General features: G+C 49.9%; 1 protein-coding gene across 2 annotated transcripts in view; it reads left to right on the top strand.

Annotated features, from left to right (window-relative positions):
• The window catches only part of Brf1 (BRF1 RNA polymerase III transcription initiation factor subunit), a 49,316-nt gene extending 23,932 nt beyond the window's left edge, over positions 1-25,384 (top strand). For both annotated transcript variants that reach the window (XM_028883684.2, XM_028883682.2), the window contains exons 6-18: positions 5,558-5,707; positions 6,783-6,876; positions 9,576-9,702; positions 10,304-10,343; positions 10,428-10,520; positions 14,074-14,337; positions 15,969-16,030; positions 16,642-16,723; positions 16,802-16,857; positions 17,636-17,892; positions 21,735-21,786; positions 22,288-22,459; positions 23,018-25,384. In XM_028883684.2, coding sequence (XP_028739517.1) covers positions 5,558-5,707; positions 6,783-6,876; positions 9,576-9,702; positions 10,304-10,343; positions 10,428-10,520; positions 14,074-14,337; positions 15,969-16,030; positions 16,642-16,723; positions 16,802-16,857; positions 17,636-17,892; positions 21,735-21,786; positions 22,288-22,459; positions 23,018-23,055 — 1,487 coding nt within the window. In that variant the 3' untranslated portion in view covers positions 23,056-25,384. The remainder of the gene's footprint in view (positions 1-5,557; positions 5,708-6,782; positions 6,877-9,575; positions 9,703-10,303; positions 10,344-10,427; positions 10,521-14,073; positions 14,338-15,968; positions 16,031-16,641; positions 16,724-16,801; positions 16,858-17,635; positions 17,893-21,734; positions 21,787-22,287; positions 22,460-23,017) is intronic.
• Positions 25,385-26,664: the final 1,280 nt, after the last annotated feature.

Here is a 26,664-nt window from a genome sequence, read left to right as displayed (position 1 = left end):
TGGTTTTGTTTTCTTGTTTTGTTCTTTGGAAACAGGGTCTCACTGTGTAGCCCTGGCTGTCCTGGAACTCACTCTGTAGACCAGGCTGACCTTGAACTCAGAGATCTGCTGGTTTCTGCCTCCCAAGTGCTGAGATTAAAGGCATGCACCACATGGCTTCATTTACTTTTTTTTTTTTAAGATTTGTTTGTTTGTTTGTCTGTTTATTATGTATACAGTGTTCTGCCGGCATGTATGTCTGCATGTCAAAAGAGGGCACCAGATCTCATTGCAGATGGTTGTGAGCCACCATGTGGTTGCTGGGAATTGAACTCAGGACCTCTGGAAGAGCAGCCAGTGCTCTTACCTCTGAGCCACCTCTCCAGCCCTCTTCATTTACCTTTTTGAGGAAACTTTGAAATGGTCTTTTTTTGTGGCTTTATCATTTTCTGTTTTTTCACAGTGTGCACAGGCTCTTTTCTCCTCATCCTGCCCAAGGCTTGTTGTAATTTTCTGGGTTTTAATAGAGGCCATGGTAGTGGGTATGAGATGATATCTTGATAGCGAGCATTCTTCCCTGTTTTTTGGTTTGTTTTTTTTTCTTTTTGGTCATTTGCATATCCTCTTGGAAGAAATGTCTACTCAAGTCCTTTGCCTATTTTCTTTCTCTTTTTTTATTTAAAAGTTTTTTTTTTCCATTTTACAGACCAACCACAGCTGCCCCTCCCCCCACTCCCTCCCCATCCACTCCTCAGAGAGGGAAAGGCCTCCCAGGGGGAGTCAACAAAAGTCGGGCATATCAAGTTGAGGCAGGACTAAGCCCCTCCCCCGTGTATGGGGCAGAGCAAGGCATCCCTGCATAGGGAATGGGCTCCAAAAAGCCGGTTTATGCATCCAGGATAAATCCTGGTCCCACTGCCAGGGGGCCCACATAATGCCCAAGTCACACAACTGCCACCCACATTCAGAGGGCCTAGTTCGGTTCCATGAAGGTTCCCCAGTTGTCAGTCCAGAGTCAGTGAGCTCCCGCTAGCTTGGATCAGCTGTCTCTGTGGGTTTCCCCATCATGATCTTGACCCCTTGCTCATACAATCCCTCCTCCCTCTCTTTGGACTGGGGAGCTCCACCCAGTGCTTAGCTGTGGATCTCTGCGTCTGCTTCCATCAGTTACTAGATGAAGGTTCTATGATGACAATTAGGGTAGTCACCAATCTGATCACAGGGAAAGGCCAGTTCGGGGACCCTCTGCACTATTGCTTGGAGTCTTAGCTGGGGTCATCCTTGTGGGTTTCTAGGAATTTCCCTAGTACCAGGTTTCTCCCTAACCCCATTAATGGCTCCCTCTGTCAAGATATCTCTTTCCTTGCTCTCCCTCTCCATCCCTCCCTCAACTCGACCATCCCTTCCCTCATGTTCTCTTGCCACCTCCCCTTCCCTCCTCCCCTTCCCCACCATGTTCCCAATTTACTCAGGAGATCTTATCTATTTACCCTTCCTAGGGGGATCCATGCTTATCTCTTTTAGGGTCCTCCTTGTTACCTAGCTTCTCTGGGGTTGTGGAATGTGTAGCCTAGTTATCCATTGCTTACACTTGATATCTACTTATGAGTGAGTACATACCATGTTTGTCTTTCTGGGTCTGGGTTACCTCACTCAAGAAGTTTTTTTCTAGTCTGTCCATTTGCCTGCAAATTTCATGATGTCATTTTTTTTTTTTTTTTTTTACAGCTGAGTGATACTCCATTGTGCAAATGTACCACATTTTCTTTCTTTTTTAAGACGTATTTATTTATTATGTATACAGAGTTCTGCCTGCATGCATACTTGAAGGCCAGAAGAGGGCACCAAATCTCATTACAGATGGTTGTGAGCCACCATGTGGTTGCTGGGTATTGAACTCAGGACCTCTGGAAGAACAGTCAATGCTCTTAACCACTGAGCCATCACTCCAGCCCCTGTACCACATTTTCTTTAACCATTCTTCAGTTTAAGGGCACCTAGGTTGTTTCTAGGTCTGGCTATTATGAATAAGGCTGCTATGAACATAGTGGAGCAAGTATCCTTGTGGTATGACTGAGCATCCTTTGGGTATATGCCCAAGAATGGTATTGCTGGATCATGAGGTTGCTTGATTCCCAGTTTTCTGAGGAATTGTCATACTGATTTCCAAAGTGGTTGTACAAGTTTGCACTCCTACCAGCAATGGAGGAGTACTCCCCTTACTCCACATCCTCTCCAGCGTAGGCTGTCATCAGTGTTTTTGATCTTAGCCATTCTGACAGGTGTAAGATGGCATCTCAGAGTTGTTTTGATTTGCATTTCCCTGATGGCTAAGGGTGTTGAGCAGTTCTTTAAGTGTCTTTCTTTTTCCATTTTCTGATCAGTTTGCCTTTTCACTGCATTGAGCTCTTTAGGTAGTATGGCTACTAAACCTGATCTAGTGGTTTACAGATGTTTTCTCCCATTTTTGTAGCTGCCTTATCTGTGTATAGACTCCTTTGCTATATAGAAACTTTGCAGTCTGAGGTCTGTCTGCTTTTGCTTTTATTGAATCATTGTTAAGATCAGTGTTATAGTGTTCCCCATGTTTTCTTCTTGGAAATCTGTACATCTCTGGTCTGCTTGGTCGTAGTTCTACATGTGACAGTAATCTTGTTTCCCCAGTCTGTTTGTTGAAGAGAGTGCCCTTACACCTTGTACCATTTTACTCATTCATCTGCTTGTTTTTAAGACAAAGTCTCAGCTATACAGCCCTGGCTGTCCTGGAACTGACTATGTAGACCAGGCTGGCCTCCAACTCACAGAGATCCATCTGCCTCTGCCTCCTGAGTGCGCCATCAGGCCTGTCCTAGTTTCTTTGTTCTTTAATGCACATGCCATTTTCATAACTACGCCACAGAGTCTGCAAAAGGGTTGCTTTGTGAGGCAGAGAATTAAAGTCTATTTAGTAAATGCAATCTAGTGATATGAATCCCACCTTAATCCCTTTTCCTGATTGACCTCAGATTTGAGAGAACTTTGTCAAAAAGTTCCCATCCTTGTGGTTTGGAAATTTCTATTTCTAGTACTTCTTGCTTTGTATGACTCTAACTCTGACCCCCATGTATGCATAGACTCTACTATATCTTCTTTGGAGTTACTTTTCCCTGTTCACTGCTTGCCTGTTACCCATAGGTCTGCACTTCATTCAGGGAATTGAAGTCAGACAGCCTAGACTTTTTCTTCCTTTTTTTTTTTTTTAAACTGTTTGTTTATTTAGAGACAAGGTCTTGTCATGTTTCCCAGGCAGGCTTCAACTCTCTATCTTTGTACTGAGGCCTCTGTAGCAGCTTGGATTATAGGCATTTGTTGCCACACACACTATCTTTTTTTTTTTTTTTTTTTGGTTTTTCGAGACAGGGTTTCTCTGTGTAGCTTTACACCTGTTCTGGAACTCACTTGGTAGCCCAGGCTGGCCTCGAACTCAGAGATCCGCCTGGCTCTGCTTCCCGAGTGCTAGGATTAAAGGCATGCGCAACCACCGCCCGGCCCCACACTATCCTTTTTATTTAGGGAAGGCATGTGGAGGGGTGTGGGTCAGGGGTGTTGAGACAAAGTCTTACTCTGTAGATCAGGTTGACCTGAAACTCATAGAAATCCACCTGCCTCTGCTTTCTGGGTGCTGGGATTAAAGACACACACCACCATTCCTGGCCTGAGGACATTTTTAAAAAATCAAGTCTGTTCACTGCCATATTCTCAAGGCTTGGAACATAACAATTATTAGATATATATTTATATATGTTATATATAACTTAAAATTTTTCTTTTGTAGCCTGTGCATGCTTTTAATCCCAGCACTTGGAAGGCAGAGGCAAGCCAATCTCTGAATTCAAGGTCAGCCTAGTCTACAGAATGAGTTTCAGGACAGCCAGGGTTATACAGAGAAACCCTGTCTCAAAAAAACAAAAACAAAAAAACAACAACAACAACAACAAAACTTTGGGGGCCCATAAAGATGGCTGCTAGGATTCTCGCCAATTGAGCATAACCTGGGGTCACTGGTACCCGACGTAGCCAGGAGTTTACTGTGGAATGTGGCTTGGATCTCTCTAGTCCCTCTGGGTTCCGGGCTGCTTCTGGGCCTCCATTTTCACTGCCCTCTTAAACCCTCCCTAAGTCCTTCTGTTGTTTTTCTTTCCTTTTCTTTTTTTTCCTTTGGTTTTTTGTTGTTGTTGTTGTTGTTTTTGTTTTTTTGAGACAGGGTTTCTCTATGTAGCTTTGCGCCTTTCCTGGAACTCACTTGGTAGCCCAGGCTGACCTTGAACTCACAGAGATCCGCCTGCCTCTGCCTCCCGAGTGCTGGGATTAAAGGCGTGCGCCACCACCGCCCCGGCTCTTTTTTTTTTTTTTTTTTTAAATAATTTATTTGTATTTTAGGTACATTGATGTCTGTGTGGGGGTGTCAGATCTCCTGGAACAGAAATTACAGACAGTTGTGAGCCGCCATGTGGATGCTGGGAATTGAACCCTGGCCCTCTGGAAGATCAGCCAGTGCTCTTAACCTCTGAGCCCTCTCTCCAGCCTTCTTTTCTTTTCAAGAGATGGGGTCTCTCTGTGTTGTTGAGGGTGGCCTCAAATTCTCAAACCTAAGTGTCCTCCCCATCCATCACCCAAGTAAGCTCAGGTTACAGGTAGAAGCCAGTGGACTCAGCTTTCTTCCCTGAGTCTTTGTGTGAGCTGGACTGGATCTTTGCATGTATAGTCTCATGGAGTCACTTGGTAAAGGTCAGTTTGCCCAGGAGGATGGGCTAGGTGTCAGTCAGCAGTTGATACCTTTCCCTTCTCGGCCTTCCCTGCTATCTGGAAGATGAGGTGAACTGACTGGTTCTCTCTCTCCCAGTTTCTCCAAGACTCTTGGGGAGCCACCCTGGTCTTCCTCTATTATTAGTTACTAGTGTTCTCTGAGCTACCTGCTCCTCAGCCTTGAACATAAGTGGCTCTTCTGTACATGGCCCAAGAGCTCCTCCGCCCCCAGGTAGTGCCTTTGCACTGGTGGCATGGTAGTAATGAACTGAATCCATCAAGTGACTTGGTTGTTCTTGTTGGCCCCATTCATGGGCTCCATAAATTTTTGATTGAAACTTGAGGAGTTTCAGTACCAGCAGAGTACCAGGCACTGAGGAGGAGGAGGAGAAGCAGAAGCAGCTATGAACATGTGTGCACCTGTGTGCCCACTGTGCTCATTTTGCAGGATGCTGAGCTGACACCCAGGAAATTCAAAGGGTGGTGTGTGTGAAGAGCCCACACCTGACCAACTCTTTGACCTCTCATCACCCTCTGAGAGAAGGTGGACGTTGTGGCCCCGCCAATGCCCTATTGCCATACATGCCCAGAATCGCACCCCGTGAAGACAGCAGTTCTCCTCTGGGTGCAGTAAACACACAGCTAAGGGTCAAAGAGGCTGTGCTTCAGAGGAGGGGATGTCAGAGAGCCTGCATACATGGAGACGTGTGTAGAGTCTCCTAATCACAGAGTATTGCTTAGTGCTGTGTGTACATATATGCATATACACTAAGGTATTGTGTCTACTGTGCAGACCCATGCTTATACATTCCACGCTTTGCTCATCTGCTGGAATTTGGGGAGAAGAACCATGAGGTATCCATGACAGCCCTGAGGCTTCTGCAGAGAATGAAGAGGGATTGGATGCATACAGGCCGGCGCCCTTCTGGCCTCTGTGGAGCAGGTACAGTTTGGGCCATATGCCCCCAGGATAGCAGCTCAGTCTAGCACTTGGGTAGCAAATCCATGTATGTGGGAGGGTACGAGCAGTCAAAATTAGGGTCCCATGCATAGTAGGTAAGTGGAATCCTAGCCATCTGTCTGAGCCTTCAGCAGTCAAGCCCATGAGTTATTGGTTATAGTTCCAGAGTCCACCTTACATGAGAGCTGTGTCCTGAACCCAGGACCAACCTGACCTTCATGGTTCTTACTCCTTAAGGACTCTGGCACTCGCTCTCCAGTTGACCACTGCAGGTTCTGAGATGAGAGACAGGACTTCAGAGGATGAAATGACAGTTGGTGGCCCTAGTTCCACTCCAGGTTGTCTAACTTTGCAAATTGTTGCCGCTCTCAGCATGATTAGTGATGTGGCCTCTCATCTGAGACACTGAGTCCTTGCTAGCCCAGCAGCACAGTTGTTCTGCTTGCACCTGCAAGGACCTTCAGGGGCTGACTGGCCCAGACCAAGAGTCCCCTGCTCAGGAAGAGCTCCAGGCCAGCAGGGGCCTGCTCCTTCTTCCTACCATCCATCTTCCTACCTCTGCAATGTCAGGTACCACTTCTGCACCCAGTAGGGTGATGCTGCCTAAGACTCTGCTTGTATCTGAAACCTGATTTCCACGTTTACACTGCAGATTCGAGGGCCCCGTCTTACTAGGACCATAATTCACACTTGTCAGATGGTATCTTTAGGCTTGTGCCCGAGCCTCTTCCAGCTTTACTACATTCTCAGAATCCTCTGCTCCCATCATAACATACATTACCTCAGAGCTAGTTTACATGCTTTGAGGGGTTATAAGAAATTCTCGATTTTCTGTTTTCCTTATGTTTAAAAGTAGAATGTCGCACAGCTTCAACCCAAAATAAGAATAGGACTATCATTGCCATAGACTGTGTGCATTATAGGTCTGTTTAGAAAAGCAAACACCCTGTTACCTTGTGGAAGCCACAGCAGACATATCCCACTCACAGTTGTTCAGCTGGTCACTAGCGAGAGTCATTTCTGTGTGAGTTTCCTGATGATCTTATTTCTTTCCTAGCACTTTTGGTTGCAGCCAGAATGCATGATTTCCGGAGAACTGTCAAAGAAGTCATCAGTGTGGTCAAAGTGTGTGAGTCCACACTACGGAAGAGGTAAGCATTCTAGTTCACAGTGCGAGGGCTACTGGGTCCATCTATATATTGGAGCTGATACTGCCCTGGGCTACTCTGCCCTTTGGAAGTGCCTGGCTTCCCACCCTAATGTCTCCTGAGATTAGTAGATTGTAATTTATAGAGGCTCCTCGTCTCACAGATTGGAAGCAGACAGAAAAGCTGCTTGGGAACAGCACCAGAGACCTCTTCATCCCATTTGGTTTGTTTCCATTCTGGGCTTTGAGAGCCAAGTGACTTCTTGCTAGAGTTAGTTAAACCTCACCGTGTCTGTCGTGGGCCACGACTGTGCCCAGCTCATCTGGATAACCTGGGCAAGATGAACATGCCAAGGAATTGCTGGGAAACCTGCCATGGTTTCAACACTTGCTGACCATTTCTGCTGAGGGTATCTACTATAGTACCTTCTAGAAGCAAATTAGAAAATCATTTTAAGTACTTTGCCTCTAATACCTTTAAAATTACTTTTTTAAAAGTTGTTAGCACTTTATTGATGTGTGTCTGTATGCACGTGCATGTACACATAGGCCACTGCACACAGTGGTGAGGTCAGAGGATGGTGCGGGGGAGGTCAGCTCTCTCCTCCCACTGTGTGGTTCCCAGGGATCGAACTCGGGTCATCAGGCGTGGCCGCAAGGACTTCTATATGCTGAGCCAGTCTCACAACCCCCCCCCACCCCCCACCCCACCCCCGAGACAGGGTTTGTCTATGTAGTCCTGGCCTGCCTGGAACTCACAGAGATCCTCATGCCTCAGCCTCCCCAGTGCTAGGATTAAAGGCTTGTGCCACCAAGCCCGGCCTCTTTTTTTTTTTTTAAATTAATACTTTTTAAAAATGTAGTGTGTGTGTGTCGTGGAGGTCAGGAGACAAACTAGCAGAATTGTTTCTCCTTCCACTCTGGGGGTTTGAGCCAGGGCTCAAACTCAGGTTGTCAGACTTGGCAGCTAACACCTTATTTACTGATCCATCTTGTTAAGCTTAAATTTTTATTTTACTGTTTTATTAAAGAGAGTTGGCCCTGCCCCTGGCCACTGCAGCAGAGGAGCTGTCCCACCCCTCATGGGAGAGCTGGTCCCACACTCAGGAAAGATGGCCCCACCCCTCACCACAGCTATGGGAGGAGGGCTGGCCCTGGTGGCATAGAAGAGCTGACTTTGCCCCTCCCCTAAGGGGGGCTGGGCCCAGCAGCCTAGACTGATCATATCAGCTACCAACCAGACCCACATGCAGGGCTTTGAGTGAGCCCACCCCAGCATCTACCCCATCTGTGACCTGCCAGAATTCGTGAAGGGACTGGTCCTGTGGAACCGTAGTTGCAGGACCTCCATGACTCAGGGCAACAGCAGGATATCAGAGAGGAATTTTGGTGAGAGTCCGGTGTTGATGGTGTACCAGAGGCCAGAGGCCTTGAACCAGACAACGCATTGTAATGAACATTTGCAAGAAAAGACAAGTGGACGAAAGAGTACACTGTGTGACACACCACAGCTCCCAGTGTCACCAAGACCAATGGAGAGGTGGGAAAGATGGAGGAGTGATGTGGGGTTTTGTTTGTTTGTTTGTCTTTGTTTGGTTTTAATTAATATTTTTTATTTTCTTTTGAAGTGGATGCTGGGGGGGGCGGTAAGGGACAGATATGGAGGGACTGGGAAATGAGTGGGATTGTGATGCATGATGTGAAACTTCCAAAGAATCAATTAAAAAAATTATGTTAAAAAAATAGCCGAGTGGTGGTGGCACACGCCTTTAATCCCAGCACTCGGGAGGCAGAGCCAGGCAGATCTTTGTAAGTTGGAGGCCAGCCTGGTCTATGGAGCGAGATCCAGGAAAGGCGCAAAGCTGCACAGAGAAACCCTGTCTCGAAAAACCAAAAAAAATTGTAAGCTGGCCCTTAATCCCAGCATTCAGGAGGCAGGGACAGGTGTATCTCTGAGTTTGAGGCCAGCCTGGTCTACAGAGGGAGTTCCAGGACAGCCAAGGCTACACAGAAATAAAAACCCTGTCTCAAAAAATAAATAAATAATAAAATTAAATTAAATTTTTAAAAAAATGTAGCCAAGCACTTCTGTAACTCCAGCTCTAGGTACCTCAAAGCAGAAAGATCAAGAGTTCAAGTCATCCTCTACATAGCACCATCAGAGCCAGCCTGAGTTACATGAGACTACTTTAAAAACAAACAAACAAAAAAACACCAAGCAAGCAAATGTTAGCCAACAGAATGTGCTCATAATCACAGTGCTTGTGGAGGTGAGGCCTGAGGATGGAGAGAGTTCAAGGTCAGTCCATCAAGATGGCTTAGCAGGTCAAGGAACTTGCCTTTGCTGCCAAGGCTGACAGCCTGAGTTCTATTATATGGTAGAATGAGAGAATTGAGCCTACAAGTTGTCCTGTGACCTCTCCTTGTGTGCTGTGGCATGAATGCATGCTTGTATGCATGAGCACCCTCCCCATGTAAATGAACTAAATTTTTTTTAGTTTAAGAAAATCCAGCAGAGTTGCTAGGATTTAAATTGTGTTGGCTGTCACAGAAATGCCCTGCTCAAGTTGTTGGGTGGGTAGAGGTAGGTCTCCTACCTTGCAGGGTCTCCCGGGACCCTCCCATCAGGATTCCACCAGGGCCCAGAGGCAGGCACATGCAAGTAGTGAGGTCCGTGGGCTTTTTTCTGCTCTTTTGTATTAGGCTCACAGAATTTGAAGACACTCCAACCAGTCAGCTCACCATTGATGAGTTTATGAAGATTGACCTGGAAGAGGAGTGTGACCCTCCCTCATACACAGCTGGACAGAGGAAACTGCGCATGAAGCAGGTGGTTCCATACCTCCCATTAGCACTCTAGTTTTCTAGGAACATTTGTTCTAACATCCTCACTCTCCAGGCTGCTGACTTGGTCTTCTTTGGTCCTTGAGAATGAGTCTTAGGGATGTGCCTTATATGGAACCTCCAAGCACTGTCCACATTGGGGCTCGCGGTGAGCTTTCTGTCCCTGGCCCATTGAGCCCATCCCCACAGCCAAGCTTTGTTTCTGGTTTATTCCTTGTCATCTGAGGCAGCCGCCACTGTAGCCAGACTTCCTCTCATTATCCCTGAGCTGGTGACTGCGCTCATACTAGGACGGCAGTCAGCAGGGGAGGCCAGAGGGCCAGAGCTAGGTTGCAGCTGAGTTTGGGGGACTATAGGGGTGTATTCTGCACATGGGACAGACCTGACCCTTCGCAGTCAAGTTGGCTTGGGTGGTATGTTGAGGTTCTAAGTCTTTAGGTATTTAGAAAGGCTGCTCTGTCCAGGGCTGCATGCATGGTTGGAAGGAGAGGGCTAGGCGTACGGCTCCATTCTGACCATCCCACAGCCTTGTCAATAGGGAGGCATTGAGCATTTGACTCCTTACCAAAGGCTCCTTTGTCTTTCAGCTGGAACAGGTCCTGTCAAAAAAGCTAGAAGAAGTTGAAGGTAACTAACCAGTTCTCACACACGTGCTTCCTTTTTGGTAGAAAATCAACATGCTTACTTTTTGCTCTTAACTTGTTACTTTAGGTGAAATATCCAGTTACCAGGATGCCATTGAAATTGAGCTAGAAAACAGCCGGCCAAAGGCAAAAGGGGCTCTTGCCAACTTGTCAAAGGATGGTGAGTCCTCTCTGCCATTAAAGGCCTTGAAGGCACTAGGCCAGCACCCTGACCTCCCCCACTCAATGGTCCTTGACCCCACCCCAGTCTGCCTGTCATCCCCTGCACTGGAGCACTACAGGCATATCCAGTTACTGCCAGGACCTCTGTCCACCTGTGCACAGCCCTGCATGTGCTGCACTGGGAGCCCTGCTGGCCAGTCCACCCGGCCGCCAGGCCGAGACTGCAGGGATATGCCCTTGTGCTGTCTGCCCCTGTTGAGCCACACATCAAGATGTAGGCTTTTCAGAGCTGCTGTCACCATTTGTATTGCTAGACAGCTCTCTTCCGGGCTGTGCAGAATGAAAGCGTAAGTGTCTGCTTCCTTCCTTGGCACATGGTCTGGGGAAGCCACTCTGGGCATCCCTCTGGTTGCTCGTCTGTGCTCTCTGCCCATCACACTGGCACTGTGCTAGCATCCTGTGCTATGCCAGGCAAGTGTGAGTGTCCTTTGGGCTCCCTCAGTGTTTGCAGACACTTGCTTATGTCCCATGTCCACATTAGGATCACCTTACCCACCCCTTCTCAACCCAGTCTGCCTCACTTGTCAGCGTGGGGAAAGCTACTGGGCTTTCTGTCTTTCTGTCCTGCTCTAACTTCCTCTCTGTCTGGGCTTTGCTCCTGTGCCAGCACCACACTGCTGCCTTCCTTCTGTGCGGCTGTTGTAAGCAATGTCTCTCCTCCTTTGGTCCATATGGCAACTTGCAGCTTGACAATAGCATTGACTTTCGTGTGCTGACTACTCCTGTGCAGTGTGAACTCTTGTCACTCATACTAGTTTTCAGTCATTTTGTCATTGGGTTTTCCAAGTACTTGATTCTGTCATCTACACTTCGTCATCTACTACTGTTCTCTACCAGCTCTTAATTTCTTTCTTGAGTCTGCCTGGCCCTGTAGCATCTTGCTGATCTTGGTGACGGCAGTATATCCTCACTCTAGCTCCCATGGACTATTGCATGCACTGAGCAAGTTGTTCCCTTATCTGTCATGGTGAGTAAATGCCTGCCCATTGCTGTCAAGAGTTTTCTTATCTCCATGCAAATGAGAGTTTCAGAGGATGACAGTATCTGTGGAGACCACAGGAGTTCCTGCAGTGGGTGAATGTGATCCAGTGTCCTGACAGTCACACTACTGGGTTCTCCCTAATGCCTGCCCTACTCACGCCCATCCAAGGCTTTGGTTCTGTCTGTTTGCAGAGTTGAGTTTGCTACTTCTGATTTCTCTCTCTCTCTCTCTCTCTCTCTCTCTCTCTCTCTCTCTCTCTCTCTGTGTGTGTGTGTGTGTGTGTGTGTGTGTGTGTGTGTGTGTGTGTGTGTGGTCTTTTCTTAACTTACAGTCTTATTTTCTAGCTGTCCTTTGCATGTACATAGTCTGCTGCCTTCTGTTTACCAGGTCAGTTACTTCTGCCTGGCTTCATCCTTCCTTCTAATTTTACTCCACCTTCCAGGTCACCTGCCTGACTTCTCTGTTCTGAGTCTGCTGACTGTGTACATTTGGGGCACTGAACTTCCTGTGAGAATTGTCATGTTTGCAGTTTCTTAGTCTCAAGATATTTCTCCTTCCACATGTGAGGGAGCTATGGAAATTCTGGGGGTAAGGTGTGTTCTGATACGATTACTAACTGCTGCTTGAATTGTGCAGTAATAAGGAAATATTGCTGATATGTTCCTCCTTGGTACTTCTTGGGCACGAAGTAGCCTAGACACTGCAGAGAGGCACCTTATGTCATGGGCACAGACGACATGTCCCACTTTCACTGTTAATAGATTTTGAGAACCTGCCACATGGCGGCTCTCCTTCAGAGATCTGGTCTTCCCTTACTTTGATTTCCCCCAGTGGCTCCCTCATATACAGAGATGGGAGCTGACTTAGTATGATTCCCAAGGCTTATCTTCTACCACAGAAGCCACCCTCAAGCCTAGAGGCCTGACCCTTGGGCACATGTGAGGCCCAGGTGTCACTAAGTCTCTGCGTGTCCTCCTCCTTCACTTTATGTCTCCCTTGAGAACTTCTCCAACACAGAGACCATGCTTAGTGGCTTGATTCAATCTGGAGCATCCTTTTCCCTTAGAGGTTTGAAGTAAGCTGATCTACTCAATAAGCCTTTTTGATAGAGTTTTCTTGGTCTTAGCTGTCTGTTCTAATGTTCTTTCTGTAATTTTTTATTCATTTCTCTTGAACGTTATCTGTTCCTCTTTCACACATCCTGGCTTTGGAGCACAGCAGAAAGCAACTAGCCACAGGCAGGGTATTCTGGGTCAGATTACACAGCCTGGAGGCAGAGGTGTGTCTTGCAGATCAGATATCAGAAGGTATAATGCACAGGCTACAGGCTGTATTTGGTTCTAAAGTGCCTTTGGCTTTTGAGCTTTGCCTGTGGACATGTGTGATGTAAGGTGAGGCCAGCACCACAGTCACTGTGGTTATAGACCTGTTGCTGCCACTGTCTTCCTGTCCTTTGTAATGGCACCCCACCCCTCCCTACTCCAGGTTGCCACTGGCTGCTTTCTGTCACTGAATTAGTGGGCTTTTCTAGACATAGTGTGTACCCTTGTCTTTCCTCGGCGTTATTTTTATGTTGCCCATTGGTAGCATGGTCCTTTTTACTTTGTAGCTGCCGTCCGTCCGTCCGTCCGTCAGTGTGGTAAAGTGCTCCTCACTCCTGTGTGTGCATTTGAGTTAGTTCCAGAGAAAGCTGTGCAGTCTCTGGTGGGCGGAGTGGAGTTGCTGGGTCTGGTAGAGGTGGTACTGGCAAAGAGTGCACAGCAGCCCCCACTGCTCTCCCACTGTCAGCATGCATGACCAGCACTCCGTCTTCTCCCCATCCTCTCTGATGAGGTCACCAGTGTGGGGTGTTCTGAGACTGTAGAAGATGTGCTCATGCTCTGACTTGGTCTAGCTGGAGTGTCTCTCAGGGCTCAGAGACCGTGCCCTCTCTAGCTGTCTGCCCTCATGTATTCTCTGTGCTGGTCTGGCAGGTCTTTCTTTTGGTCCTTTTTTATTTGGGTTCTGTGTTGTCTGAGCATAGGTGCTCTTTACATGTCCTAGACTGTCCTTTCAGACAGGTTCTAAAAAAAAGCTATGGCTCATCTTTGTCTTGACAGTGTCTTTCACAGAACAGATATTATAATTCTCTTTTTTTTTAAAAATCATAATTATTTCAAAATCTATGTTTCATGGGTTCTGCTTTAGTGTTGTTGAAGGTATTTTTGCCTAACTCTAGATCACAAACTTTATTCATCTTTCCTGAATGTTCTTACGCTCTCAGATACCACATTTAAGCCAGCTTTTGCACAGAGCATGAGGACTAAGCCAGGCCATTCTTGCACGTGGGCAACCAACACCGTTTGCTGGCAGGACTGTGCTTTCTCTGCTGCAGAAAAAGGCATGCTTTTGTTAGTTTTTGTGTTCTTGGTTATTTTGCAGCTTTGCAAAGAATGTTTCTGTTACAAAAGTGGGCTCTCTCTGGCTTTCTGCCTGGTTGACAGGTGGTGTGCGAATCGTGTGTCCCTAGGCTCCGGTGAGGACGCCACATCCAGCCCGTTTTGTGAGGAGGACACGGAGGATGAGGAGCTGGAGGCTGCTGCCAGCCACATGAACAAGGACTTTTACCGAGAGCTCCTGGGGGATGATGGCGGCTCAGAAGCAGCAGAAGGCCCTGATGGGGGCAGCAGGCCCCTCGCCCTGGAGTCCCTCCTTGGGCCCTTGCCCACAGCAGCCAGCCTGGGCATCTCCGATTCCATCCGAGAGTGTATCTCCTCCCCAAGTGGGGATCCCAGTGAGTGCCCTGGGACGGGGGAGTTTATAGTCCGAAGGTCTGTGCTGTGGATTAGACCAGAAACACCATGGGCTTGGGTGAGGCTCTGCTAGGCCCTTGCACAGTGGTCAGTGGTCCCTGGGTGCTCTAGTTTCCTTATCTTGCTGTGATAAACAACCTGTCCAAAGCAACTGTGGGGAACAGCTGTGGCTTACAATTCCAGGTCATAGTCCATCATTTCAGGGAGGTCAAGGCAGGCACTCAAACAACTAATCACATCAGATCCATAGTCAATAGCAAAAAGAAAACAAACATCGTTGCTCGCTTGCTCCTATCTAGCTTTCTCCTGTCTTATCTAGTTTAGGGCTCCCTGCCTAGGGAATGGTGCCACCACAGTGAGCTGGGTCTTTCTATGTCAATTAACAATCAGGACAGACCTCACAGACATGCCTACAGGCAAACCAGATAAAGATGTTTATTCAATTGATTCTCTTCCTGGGGGATTCTAAATTGTGACAAGTTGACATCTAAAACTAACCATCACACAGGGTAAAGAGCTGGGTATGTGCCAACACGCTGAGATGCCAGCTGGCCTTGTTACCATCGTAGGCTTCCTCTAGTCCAGCTGCTTTGGCTGGCTAGCTTATGGCATGGGCCCTGAGTTTTGGTGGCGACCAGATGACTAAGGAAGGGTCTGGCATAGCCCTAAGTCCTGCAGGTGAGGGGTCGTTGTGGTCCTTCCCTGTTGCTGGAGTGGGAGAGCCTAGGTTAAGGTGCATCTTTGCTGTCAGTGTCACTGCTGAGCTCGAGCATGGACAGAGGAGACACAATTGCCCCTGCCATCCAGCAGTGCCAGACCCCTGCCGCTTCTTCCCTTGGCCTTTAAAACCTTGGGACTCGGAGGTTAAGAGTACTGACTTGCCCTTTCAAAGGACTGGGGTTTGATTCCCGCTACCCACGTGGTGGCTCTAGTCCCAGGGGGATCTATCTGCATACATGTGGTGCACAGACATACGTGTAGGCAAAAAATCCATACACACAAAATAAATTCTAATAAATAAAGAAGGGCTGAGGGACACTGGTGGTCTGGAAGGGTAACTGGTCCTGTCCCTGTAATCTGGCTCTGCCCTCCTGATCAGGTGAAGAGTTGACCTTTGCTTAGAGGGTGTGGCCTCTCAAATGGGTGGAACGACTGAGAAATGGGGCCCGTATGAGGGGTACACCTCTCAGTTGAGGAGGCAAAATGCCAATATATAGTGGACAGTTGAATATCTGCTTTGAGGGAGCAGGTAATTCAGAGCAGTACAAAGGGACTTGTCAACCCGATCATAGCAAGGGAGGTGGAGCAGACTTGAGAGCCCCTAGGGGTGGTCGGACACTAGTGCTTTAGCCTGGAGTAAGATAGCAGCAGGCCCAGACTAGGCCTTCTAGCAGCTCTGTTGTACCCAGTCCTTGACCTGAGCTTGAGTTTCTTGTTGAGGACACTGGGCCTCTTTTCTTTCTTGATGGGCAAGTGTTAAGGTGATATTCTCTCAAAGGAGGTTCTTGCAGCCTCTTTGCCCCAGCCCTGAGTCCCAAGCACCAAGCATCCCCATGGTGAGCAGTATCTGCTAGAGCAGCCTCTGTGACACTGATGGGGTTCTTCTCTCTAGAAGACACTTCAGAGGACGGGGAGCTGGACCTCAGTGGCATCGATGACCTTGAGATTGACAGAGTAAGTCCTGACTCCCCTTGTCCATAGTGGTGGTTGGGAGGCTAAAGTGGGGTTGAACTAGCTTCAGGGCCCGTCACTCACCTTTAGCCTCTCTGCGCACTGTGGCTTTCTGAGCTGTTCCCTCACAGGTGCCAGGGGTGGGTCTCAAGTCGTAGTGCCTGTGGTCCAAACATGCCCCTGAACTCTCTCTTCCAAGCTCCATTCCAAAGCATCCTTGGTTGTCCTGTGCCCTTCCTCTGAAACCCCAAACAACCCTACCAGGACCTTGTTGGAAAGGCCCTGAGCTCTGCACCTGGCCTTGGCCTCACAAATACATTGTGCATCTCTAATCCCCAAATACCAGGGGCCCCAGACTATACACTAACACTTGGCTATGTATGGTAGAGATCTGCCTCACAAGGCTTAGGAACTGTGAATACTGGCTCACGGCTGCAGGGTAAAGTTGGCGGAGGAGGACAGAGGACTGACGGCTTCTGTGCTGGAGGGGGCTTCCCACATCCTTTCTTTTAGCAATTTAAGCATATAAATAGGAAGCTAGTTGCTGAGCGATCTTAGCATACCTCAGAGCTCAACCTCAAAGATCTGAAGCCACTTCGTTGTGCTTTCCATAGTACATCCTGAATGAGTCAGAAGCCCGGGTAAAAGCTGAGTTGTGGATGCGGGAGAATGCTGAGTACCTGCGGGAACAGAGGGGTGAGTACCCATCTATGCATCTGCCCAGGTCCCAGGATATGCCCCTGGCTGAGGCCAGCTGTTTTGTTCACCTTACAGAGAAAGAAGCAAGAATAGCAAAGGAGAAGGAGCTTGGCATCTATAAGGAGCACAAGGTGGGTGCCTCTTGACAGCCTAACTCAGCCGTCGTGTTGGCTGACAGGAGGAAACCGTTTGGGAACACCTCTGCCCTGTATCCATAGGCGCATGACTGGGACAGGCAGTGGGAGCCATAGGACCCCCATCCCTGGCTGCAGGTTGTTGTGTTCCTTTACAGACGGTTGTCCATGCAGCTTTGTAGTGCGATATCCAGCACAGCTGCTTAGGGAGACCAAATTGAGATGTAGGGCTGGACTCAGAGGTGCTTGGGCTTCAGGCCCTTGTTGAGGACACAAGACACCCTATCTTGGTGCCTATATTCTTTGATAGCAGGCAAGCAGTCTTGGTAACTCGGCTCAGCTGCTCCCTCTGGGCCTTCGGTCTCCAAGTGGAAGGAGCTGAACCTTTTAGGAGCCAAGTGAGAAGATGTGATGCTGGCAAAACTCGGTCCAGGGTGGAAGCTCAGAGAATGAGTAGTACCTGCCTCAAAGGAGGGCTAGAGACTTGGGCAGGAAAGGAGGTCCCAAAACTCCATGCCCCTCCCCCCCATCATGTTCCGTGCTCTGTGAGGCACTTTCCTTTTCCGTACACAAGAAAGGTTTTGCTAGGAAGGGTTGGTGTGCAGGAACTGAGGTAGCCAGTGCCAGGGCTGGGAGCTGCCAAGGTAGATACAAGTCAAGCCAACTTACTGTGCCTCTCCAGATGGGCCACAGCTGTGGTCCAAGAGTAGACGGTAGGTGTGAAGCTAGCACATGACAGAAGGAGTTTGTGTGTGTGTGTGTGTGTTTCATTCAGCCCAAGAAGTCTTGCAAACGCCGGGAGCCCATATTGGCCAGCACAGCTGGGGAGGCGATCGAGAAGATGCTGGAACAGAAGAAAATCTCCAGCAAGATCAACTACAGTGTGCTGCGGGACCTGAACAGCAAGGGTGGGGGCAGCCCACCCAGGGAGGACTCGCAGCCCCCAGAGCGTGCCAGCACCAAGAAGCTGTCACGGAGGAAAAGAGCCGCTGGCAGGAATAGTGCTGACCCGGGGACAAGCGTGGGCAAGAGGTATCATTGTCCTGCCCCTTGGCCTGGGGGCTGACTGTTGTTTGCAGCCACAACTTCAGGAGCCACACTGTATGCTGAATGCTAACAAGCCCGTCTCCAAATGTGGACGTGTCCTGACCCCCCTCTCCACACACACACACACACACACACACACACACACACACACACACACACACTCTTCTGGGTCCCAGAGTCGAGAGACTTCCAGCAGCAGCAGGACCTACTCCGTCCCCAGAGAGCAGTTGAGCACTTAGTGCGAACGGGCTCTTCAGCCCCACCACACCCACACCCTTCTGCACTCCTGAGTGACTAGGAAACCACTCAAGGGCCAGAGCAGGCCAGCCTCAGCATGGTGGGTCCGTGTTGCTCTTCAGCTTGACAAGGGGGTATTTGAGGGTGGCTCAGGTGCGCGTGGGCCTCCTGTGCAATGACTTACTCTAGGGTGGTAGCTTGCAGCTTTCCTGATGAGGTCCCAAGTGAGTTGATTCCCTTGACTCTGGAGATAGGCTGGACACCCAGTGGCTACCGTCCACCTGCCCTGAGACTCCTGTGAGGTGCTGCCTGCTCAGTGTCCATGTTTGAATTAGCCATAGCTGTCTAAGGGGAGCCAGGAGTGCTTCCATGTGTCTAGTGACATCCTTTGTGCACCTCTGTTGTGTTGCTTCCCTTCTGCTCTTGGTGGGCTGTTTTCTTAAGAATATAAAGCTGCTGTAGTCTCAGGAGGGTGAGGCAGGGGGATGGTGAATTCAAGGCCAGCCATGGCTACATAGTGAGATCTAGTCCCCCAAATAATACAAAACTAGCTGAAAAGGTAGCTCAGTGGTTAAGAGATACCCGAGTTCAGTTCCCAGCCCACATGTCAGGCAGCTCCTGGAACTCCAGGGGATCTGTGTTCTCTTCTGACCTCCACAGGTACCCATACAAGCATGATACAGCCTTTCTCTCTCTCTCTCTCTCTCTCTCTCTCTCTCTCTCTCTCTCTCTCTCTCCCTCCCTCCCTCCCTCCCTCCCTCCCTCCCTCCCTCCCTCCCTCCCTCCCTCCCTCCCTCTCTCTCTCTCTCTCTCTCTCTCTCTCTCTCTCCATCACTCCTTCCTACAGTTGGCTCAGGTGTTCCAAGTCTCCTGTCTCCAAGCTGATGGTTGCTTTACTTTGTACAGCCTGGTAGTGTTTGCTGGGCTAGATTCTTGAGAACATTTTTGTACATGGCCCGTTATTTTTTTTCATGAACTGAGGATGAGATGTCTAGGCTAGGCCTCTTCCCACTGCCACTCTCACCGCCTTGTGTGGTCCCCTCCCCCAGTTGGTGGCACAGTTGTCATAGGGTCTGGAGTTCCTAGGCCCTGATGCGGCGCCCTCTACAGGATCTTCCTGTGATTCCTTCCAGCTGCTTCTGTGTGTGGGCAAGTACTTAATTTCTCTCCATTCGTTATGTTCCCAGAACCTGTTGGGGTCCGCTGCTGCCTCGAGGTCTTCCCTTGACCCCTTAGTGCCTCAGGTTGGCTGTCTCCCCCCCCCCCATCAGTGCTGCTGTACTGAGCGCTGAGTCACCATGGCTGCTTCGGGTAGGAGCTTCCTCAGAAGGGAGCTGGGTTTTCTCAGCCTCTCTTTGAGATGACTGAGTAGAGAGCTGTGGTCTGAGTTCCCACTGCAGCTCTCCTTGCACATGTAGGAGGTCAGATGGGGCAGGGACCAGGACTCGGCCTTCCCTAACCGCCCAGCCCCAGCCTCAGCCACCAGGAGGCGTTCTCGGTTCTGCTTATTGTGGCCAGATCACCACCCTTGTCTGTCCAGCTGTAGCTAGGAATGGATGCGGAGTCTGATGGCTCTGAGCACTCAGGTCCAAGTTGAAGCTCAGCTAGGCTGCTCCTGTCAGTGCTGCGAGAGTCTTGTTCTAGTACAGGGATTCAAGTTTCCTTTGTGGCCATGTGGCCAGGGGAAGCCTGCTAGAGTCAGAGTTTGTGAATATCTGATATCCTGAGGGGTTATGAAGGTCTCAAGGCTGGGATGCCCCCTGCCTATACCCACCACTGCACTTATGTCTCTGCCTTACTCAGCACAGCCAGTTCAGGTAGTTCCATCAGGGTAAGACCACCGGGCTGTAGGAGCAGTCTAGCAGGTGAGGTTGGTGTAGCACTCAGCATCCACCTCTGGGAAGGTGTTACCCTAATGGATCCAGTGCTCCAGACTTACACAGGTTTCCCAGGTCAGACTCAAGCAGGCTTCAGCTCAGTAGAGGCAGTGCCCAGATCCCACGTGCAGCCCTCACTTGCTCTATGGCTGTCCTACAGAAAGTGTCCTGGCCAGAGTCCTCAGTCATGGGGTGTTTATGAAAATGTCGCATTTATGGTCAAGGCTGAGAGATTGACAGCAGTGTGGTTCCCTAGGCCTGTGGTTGATAGGGATTATCACTGAAGCTGTGATCTGAGTAATGCCATGCTGAACCTATTCTCTAGGCATTCACAGACTCTTCTGTGAGCCTTGGCCAACTGCTCTTGGGTCTACATGGGTCCTAAGAAGGTGATGAACACCTGTAAAAAGGCTTCAGCTCCCTCGCTAAGGTGTTCTGTGCCATCTGTCTGCTACGAGATTATCTTTTCAGTATCATCAGAATATCCAGTATGTCACAGCTAGGCAAGGCTGGGCCTCAGAGGGCCCAGCACAGAGCATGATTCAAGGCCTTCACCTACCTACATAGTTGTGCCCTAGAAGAAAAGAGTCTTGACCCTCCACATGCCCAGAGTCCACTTACACTGATCTGTATGGCACTGTGCCTGTCTCCTCTAGAATGGGTGACCCATTTTCCTTTCTGTTTCTTGTGGACATGATGCCAAAGGTACCTTTGTGTTTGGAAGTCCTAGGGAGATCTAAGGCAGGCCCAAGGTGGAGGTAGGTGCTAGTAAAAGTTAATGCAGTGGTTCTGCGAGGCAGGTGGGGCAGATGTGGGTTTGTCCACCTCTTTCTCTTCTTCATAACTATCTATCCTTCTTCCTCACTTTCCCCTGGCTACAGATTGACCAGTGAGAGGTGTCATGGAATCTTGCACATGGTCACTGCCCATGACCTCACATATCTGTTCAGAGGGGGTGGGAAGACAGTCCATCACCTTGACTTTGGGGTGCCCACTACATGGCCAAAAGGGGAGGCACCTGATGGATCTTGTATTTTGTGGGGTGGGGTTTTGGACAGGGTTTCTCTGTGTAACCCTGGCTGTCCTGGAATTCACTCTGTAGATCAGTCTGACCTCAAACTCTTGGAGTGCTGGGATTAAAGGCATGTGCCACCACCACCCAACTGGATCTTGCATTTTTATATTGTGTTTATATATCTCCGATCCATGACAGAATGATGGCAGGCATTGATGAATGCAAGACAGCGGGTCAAATCAGGATGGACACAGCAACAGTGGTATTTCAGGTAGTAAGACTGAGGAATAGGTGAGATCTAAGGTCAGAAGGAGGCCTAAGGGTAGGAAGAGAGACTGGGGTAAGACTGGTGGAGACACTAGCAGAGGTGGTGAGAGTTTTGGGTCTCTGGGAAGGTATCCCTGTGGAGTGGCAACGGTGGGCCCCAGAGTGCTGGACCTGCCGTGAGGCCGGGCATCTGCCTGGTCAGCAGGCAGGTGTGACCTGAGACTACAGACTGTGAACCTGCCTGCCTGGACAGAGCCTCATTCTCTGTGTGGTACACACACACACACACACACACACACACACACACACACACACTCACACACTCACACACTCACACTCACACACTCTCTCTCCCTCCCCCTTCCTCGTCCCCCTCTCCCTCTCCCTCCTACACCAGCCTGAACTGAGGCTGCTTCTATGCTTTCTTTCAGGTTGAGGCCTCTGGTGTCTACACAGCCAGCTAAGAAGGCAGCTGTGGGAGAGGTATGTTGTCCTGTACAACCAGGACAGGGCTCAGGAGCACAAGTTGCCATCAGGCTTGGCAGGGAGAGGCCCAGTTGGTTGCTGCTCAAGTGTTGGCCTGGTTCCTGCTGAGAATCCTGAAGCTCAGGGTGTGAGGGTGCCTGGGTCACAGAAGTGGAGCAGGCAGGTGGTAAGGGCACGTTATGTGCCTGCTGCTCTGCGGCTGAGGGTAAACTACCCACCACTGTGCTCTAGTGTAGACAGAGGCTAGATTGCACACCACAGGGCCCTCCCTCCCTCCCTCCCTCCCTCAGGTGATAACAGCTTTGGGAGAAAGGAGGACTGGGACTTCATAGCTCCAGGAAACCGGAAGGAGACAGTGGATGCTAGGAGGCAGGCTGATCCTCTGACCAGCTCACATGTAGGGTGGGAGCTCTGAAGAGAGAACTTGAGGGTCCCACAGTCAGCAGGAGGGTAGCACTCACTCTGCTTTTATCTCAGAGACAGGCTCTCTCTTTCCAGGCCTTGCTCTTAAGTCCCCCTGCCCTGGGAGCTGAGCCCATCAAGCCATCAGCAGTGTTGGTGGAGAGTGGCCCTGTGTCGTACCATCCTGAGGAGGATGCAGACGAGGAGGACGCCGAAGAAGAGGATGGAGAGCCTTGCGTCAGTGCTCTGCAGATGATGGGTGGCAATGGTAGGTATGGCCCACGTGGTTATGGGCACAGTACAGAAACTTTGAGGGAGCATCCAGAGAAATAAAGACATAGCCATCCACCCAAGTAATTTCCAAATATGAGCCTATTGGCTACAAACTAAAATTCTCTCTACAAAGAAGGGAACTAGGACACTTAAAATTGGCCATGTTGATTTTGAGGCTCCTGAGTATGCTAAAAGGAGCTAGGCAAAGACTAGGAGGCCAGCTCCACAGGGAAGGTGAGTCATCTACCATGAAGGTCAAGGTTCTGGGCTTGTTGGGAGTCAGAAGGTGGGCTGTTGAACGAGTAGAGAAATGTCTGGGTTGGCCATACTGTTTACAGAGCCCAGGAAGGCGCCAAAGCCCCCATACAGGGCGCATGACCAGTCCACCAGCCCCAAAGACTTCTGGGAATAGGGTGAGATGGTGGTCTTTCAGGTGGTGCGGCCTGTGAGATGAGGCAGTGGGGTTGGTGTTAGGAGTTGAGGATGTGACCGTGGCTCGCTCTGGCACTAGAGGACTGCCTAGACTTCAGCAACTGTCCTCTGTGCTTTGCAGATTACGGCTGTGATGGTGACGAGGATGATGGCTACTGAGTGGACCTCAAGGCCAGGCAGCATCCTGGTGCTAAACTCCAAGTGTTTTATGGGGCTCACAGGCATGGTTTCTGGGACTCAACCAGTCAAGCACTGCCCCACTTGATTTGAAGCACTCTTCCCATGGCCACACCATGGCCCCCATCATACTTACTGTTGGGAATCATGTTTTGAGCAATGTACAGAGTATTTTTGCCCAGCAAAGGAAGCCAGCTGTGTGTTTATGTGTAATGAAACATGGTCAGGGAGTAGCTAGGTCAGGATCCCACTTCATGGCCTAGCCTTGTAGTCATTGATTCACCAGAAATCCTCAGGCAGGCTCTGAGCTCCTGTCATAAGGAGATGGCAGCACAAAGGGGCTACACTCATGAAGTAGAACCTTGGTCTTAGCCTGCTGCCAGTGTTCTCTGCCCACCCTTCACACCCTGGAAGGATAGGGGTTGGGCAGAAGACATGTGGCAGTTACTGCTCTGTGCTTAGCAGCTGTAGTCTGGAGCACCTGCCTTTAACTGCAGCCCCAGCTCCCTGTTGAGGTGGACACGAGCTCTCTACCATCTCTAATGCACCGTCTGAACCACCAGGAGCATTATAGGCCTCAGCCTCTTGCTTAGGACTTATGAGTTGTGCACCCAGGAGCTCTTGAGGCTGCCCAGTAGCAGATTAGTCCAGTTCATCAGCAGCGCTCAGAAAGTGGAGACCAGCAAACTACATGCATCTGCATGCAGCTTCCTACTAATGTCCAGACGACCTCTGTGGAGTGCTGGGTTATGGCCCTGCCCTGTCACCTGGAACGGAGCCCTCTGTCAAGAAAGCCTGCAAGCTGTTTCCTCACGAGAAGGCCAGGACTGTCCTCAGTGCACTTAACTCGGGCCTTCCTTTCCTGGATGCAGCCCTGGATGTGAGTCTTCACTACCTGGGCTGAGGCAGAATATTTGACTCTTTCGAATCAAGAGGTGGGGGGGCAGACTGCAGATGGAAGTAGATAGATGGGACAGATACGGAGTGATTTGGATGAGAGGATTGCAAAAGGCTTTTAGATTGTGTATGGGAGTGTGGAACTATAATCAAGGGTCCATCCTAGGGTGGGACCAGCTTCACAAGAGTGAGGTCACAATCATGGTAGGCAGCCATGACACTGGTCCAGAGTATTTTTAGGATGTTTGTATGCTTATATGTGACAGGACTTGCCTATGGTGTGGAGAGAGTACCGGATTGAGGGGTGGAGGTAAGGAAAGTATCCTGAACAGAAGCTGAGCCCTGCTCCCCAGCTCTGCCTGTCTGTCATGAGAAAGCAGGAAGGGGGTGTTGTCAATGCTGAAAATGAGCAAGAGCCAGTAGGGCTGAAATGGTCTTGTGAGGAGAGGGCTGAAGAAAGTCAGGGCAGAGGGAAGGGGCCGTATCTACTGTCCCTGGAAGATGGGTGAGTAGCATAGTGGGCGGATCCTGAAATGGTTGAGACCTGTGTCACGTGGTTGAGAGGCCCAGGTGCTGAGGAGTAAGGTCCCAGTAGGGGGCAGCCGTGAAGTGGGCAAGGGTACCTCTGAGCTGAGGGCACCGCTTTGTATGTGAGCCGCCACCAGCACTCATGTGAGGCTAAAGAGGCATTGGGTCTGTGTGACCCTGTTCTGCATACAGTTGGTTTATTTCTATGTGCTCTTTTCTGACTGAGGTTACCACAGCATGATCCCCCTGCCTCAGATCTTCCCAGAATGCAGAGCAGTGCCTTAGGCAGCCTCCTGGGGCAGAACCAGGCCTCACCATACTGGACCTTCAAAGAGGGAAGAGGGGGTCCATTGGATCCTGCATTCTAGACTGGGACCCTGTCCAGGGTTCTTGCCAGCCACCTGAACTGAGGTACCTAGTACTTAGTGGTCACCACCATCTTCGGCAAACTGGGTGATCACCGGGGCAGGACAGTAGCAGTCAGCAAGGTTCCCGGTAGCCTGCACATCTGAGCTTAGCGTGGGCGCCTGTCTCTAGACGTAACCGGGGCTGCTTACAGGAGCTGGGCCACAGAACAGAGGTCACAGCAGTACAAGGAAGTGAGGGACTGTTCCCACTTGTGGCTCTTCTATCCTGAGCCATTGGGCCCAGTGAGAACCATGTGCAGCCTACCCTGGACCCCAGGTTCCTGTCCAGCTGCTTTACCTAACTGTATACCTACTGGAGCAGGAGTGAAATAAGCCCTGTGGGGGTGGGACACTCCTTTTATACCTAGTTAGAAGGTAGAGAATGAGCTCTGACCATGTACCTCCTTTGGTCATGTCCTTGGTATTTGCCTCGCAAGTGCCTGGATTAAAGGTGTGCACCCCCTGTGTCCGGCTCCTTACTGCTGAGACCTATTAATTCCAGCATTTGGGAGGCAGAGGCAGATGGATCTCTGTGAGTTTGAGGCCAGCGTGGTCTACAGAGCAAGTTCCAGGACAGTCAGGACTACATAAAGAAACCCTGTCTCAAAAAAACAAACAAAACCCCCCACAAAAACAAACAACAACAACAAAACCAAAAACCCACCACCAACAACAAAAAGAAACCACCCTAAACCTAATTCCAGCTACTGCTTACAACACCATGGTCCAGTGCCCCTAAGTCAGGCTAAACTGCCGAGCAGAGAGCAATTAGAACCCAGGTTATCTACCATGCAGGAAGGAACCTGCAGAGGGTACAGAAGAGTCTCCCTCAGCTCCCCATCCTTTGCTTAGCCCCTGTCCTATGGCTCTAAGAAGGGAGGACAAGGAGGAATGCTGGGTCTGACAGGTGTTCCTAAGGTGCAGGCACCCTACTTCCTCAGTATCAACACCTAGTAAGGCCCTGCTTCTTTGGCCTCTGGAGTTTCCTGCAGGGTCCCTGTCATCTAGCCAAGTATCTGGTGACAGCTACCTTAAGCAAAGAGGCACAGATAAGAGGGTGGCAAACATCCATCCATCTGGACCCATGCCCCATTCCCACACTGTGTGAGAGGAGTGGACTCCCACTGTGGCTGGAGCAAGGGCAAGGTCTTGGACAGGTCTCTGCAGCCTTCTCTGAAGCTTGCATGGCCCTTCGCACCTATCTTAGCAGCCTCCCAAGAATGCAAGGGCCCAGCCAAGGACAACAGGCTTACTCAAGGAGAGCCCTGGATAATCCTGCCTGGGAGCACCTTGGAGGAGGTAGCCTGCTCCCTGTGGTGCTGGAAGTTTGCTTATCCCTGTCAGGACTGGGATCCCCACCTGACCTAGAAGGTTATGTGTCTTGCCCTGGGGGTAGGCAAGCATGAGTTTGATCACTCATGAGAATGTATACTTCCTCGAGATAGTAGCTACCTGAGCCTCCCCTGGTGGTCTTGAGCTAGGTGGAGTTTAATATTTAGTACCTTTGCTTTGTGGGGCAACACATCAGAGCCCACAGCTACCAAGCCCTTAGCTTACACTGCTCTGGCCCAGTAAACCCCAGATGAGGATGGGGGAACAGCAGGACAGGTGAGCTGGAAGCTTATGTCAGCCCAGCTGGGCAGAAGTGGGGGGCACAGTAAGTGGAGAAGCCAGACACTAAGCAGACAGAGCCTCAGAGGTACAGGACCTTCGGGTATAGCAGCTGCTGGCTGGTGAATTGGAGTACTTGTCCACAGGC

Source organism: Peromyscus leucopus, chromosome 14 (assembly GCF_004664715.2).
Source record: "Peromyscus leucopus breed LL Stock chromosome 14, UCI_PerLeu_2.1, whole genome shotgun sequence".
In the NCBI taxonomy this organism is placed as follows: domain Eukaryota; kingdom Metazoa; phylum Chordata; class Mammalia; order Rodentia; family Cricetidae; genus Peromyscus; species Peromyscus leucopus.
The sequence above is the reverse complement of the archived record's forward strand: the minus strand, read 5'-3'. Positions and strand labels throughout refer to the sequence as shown.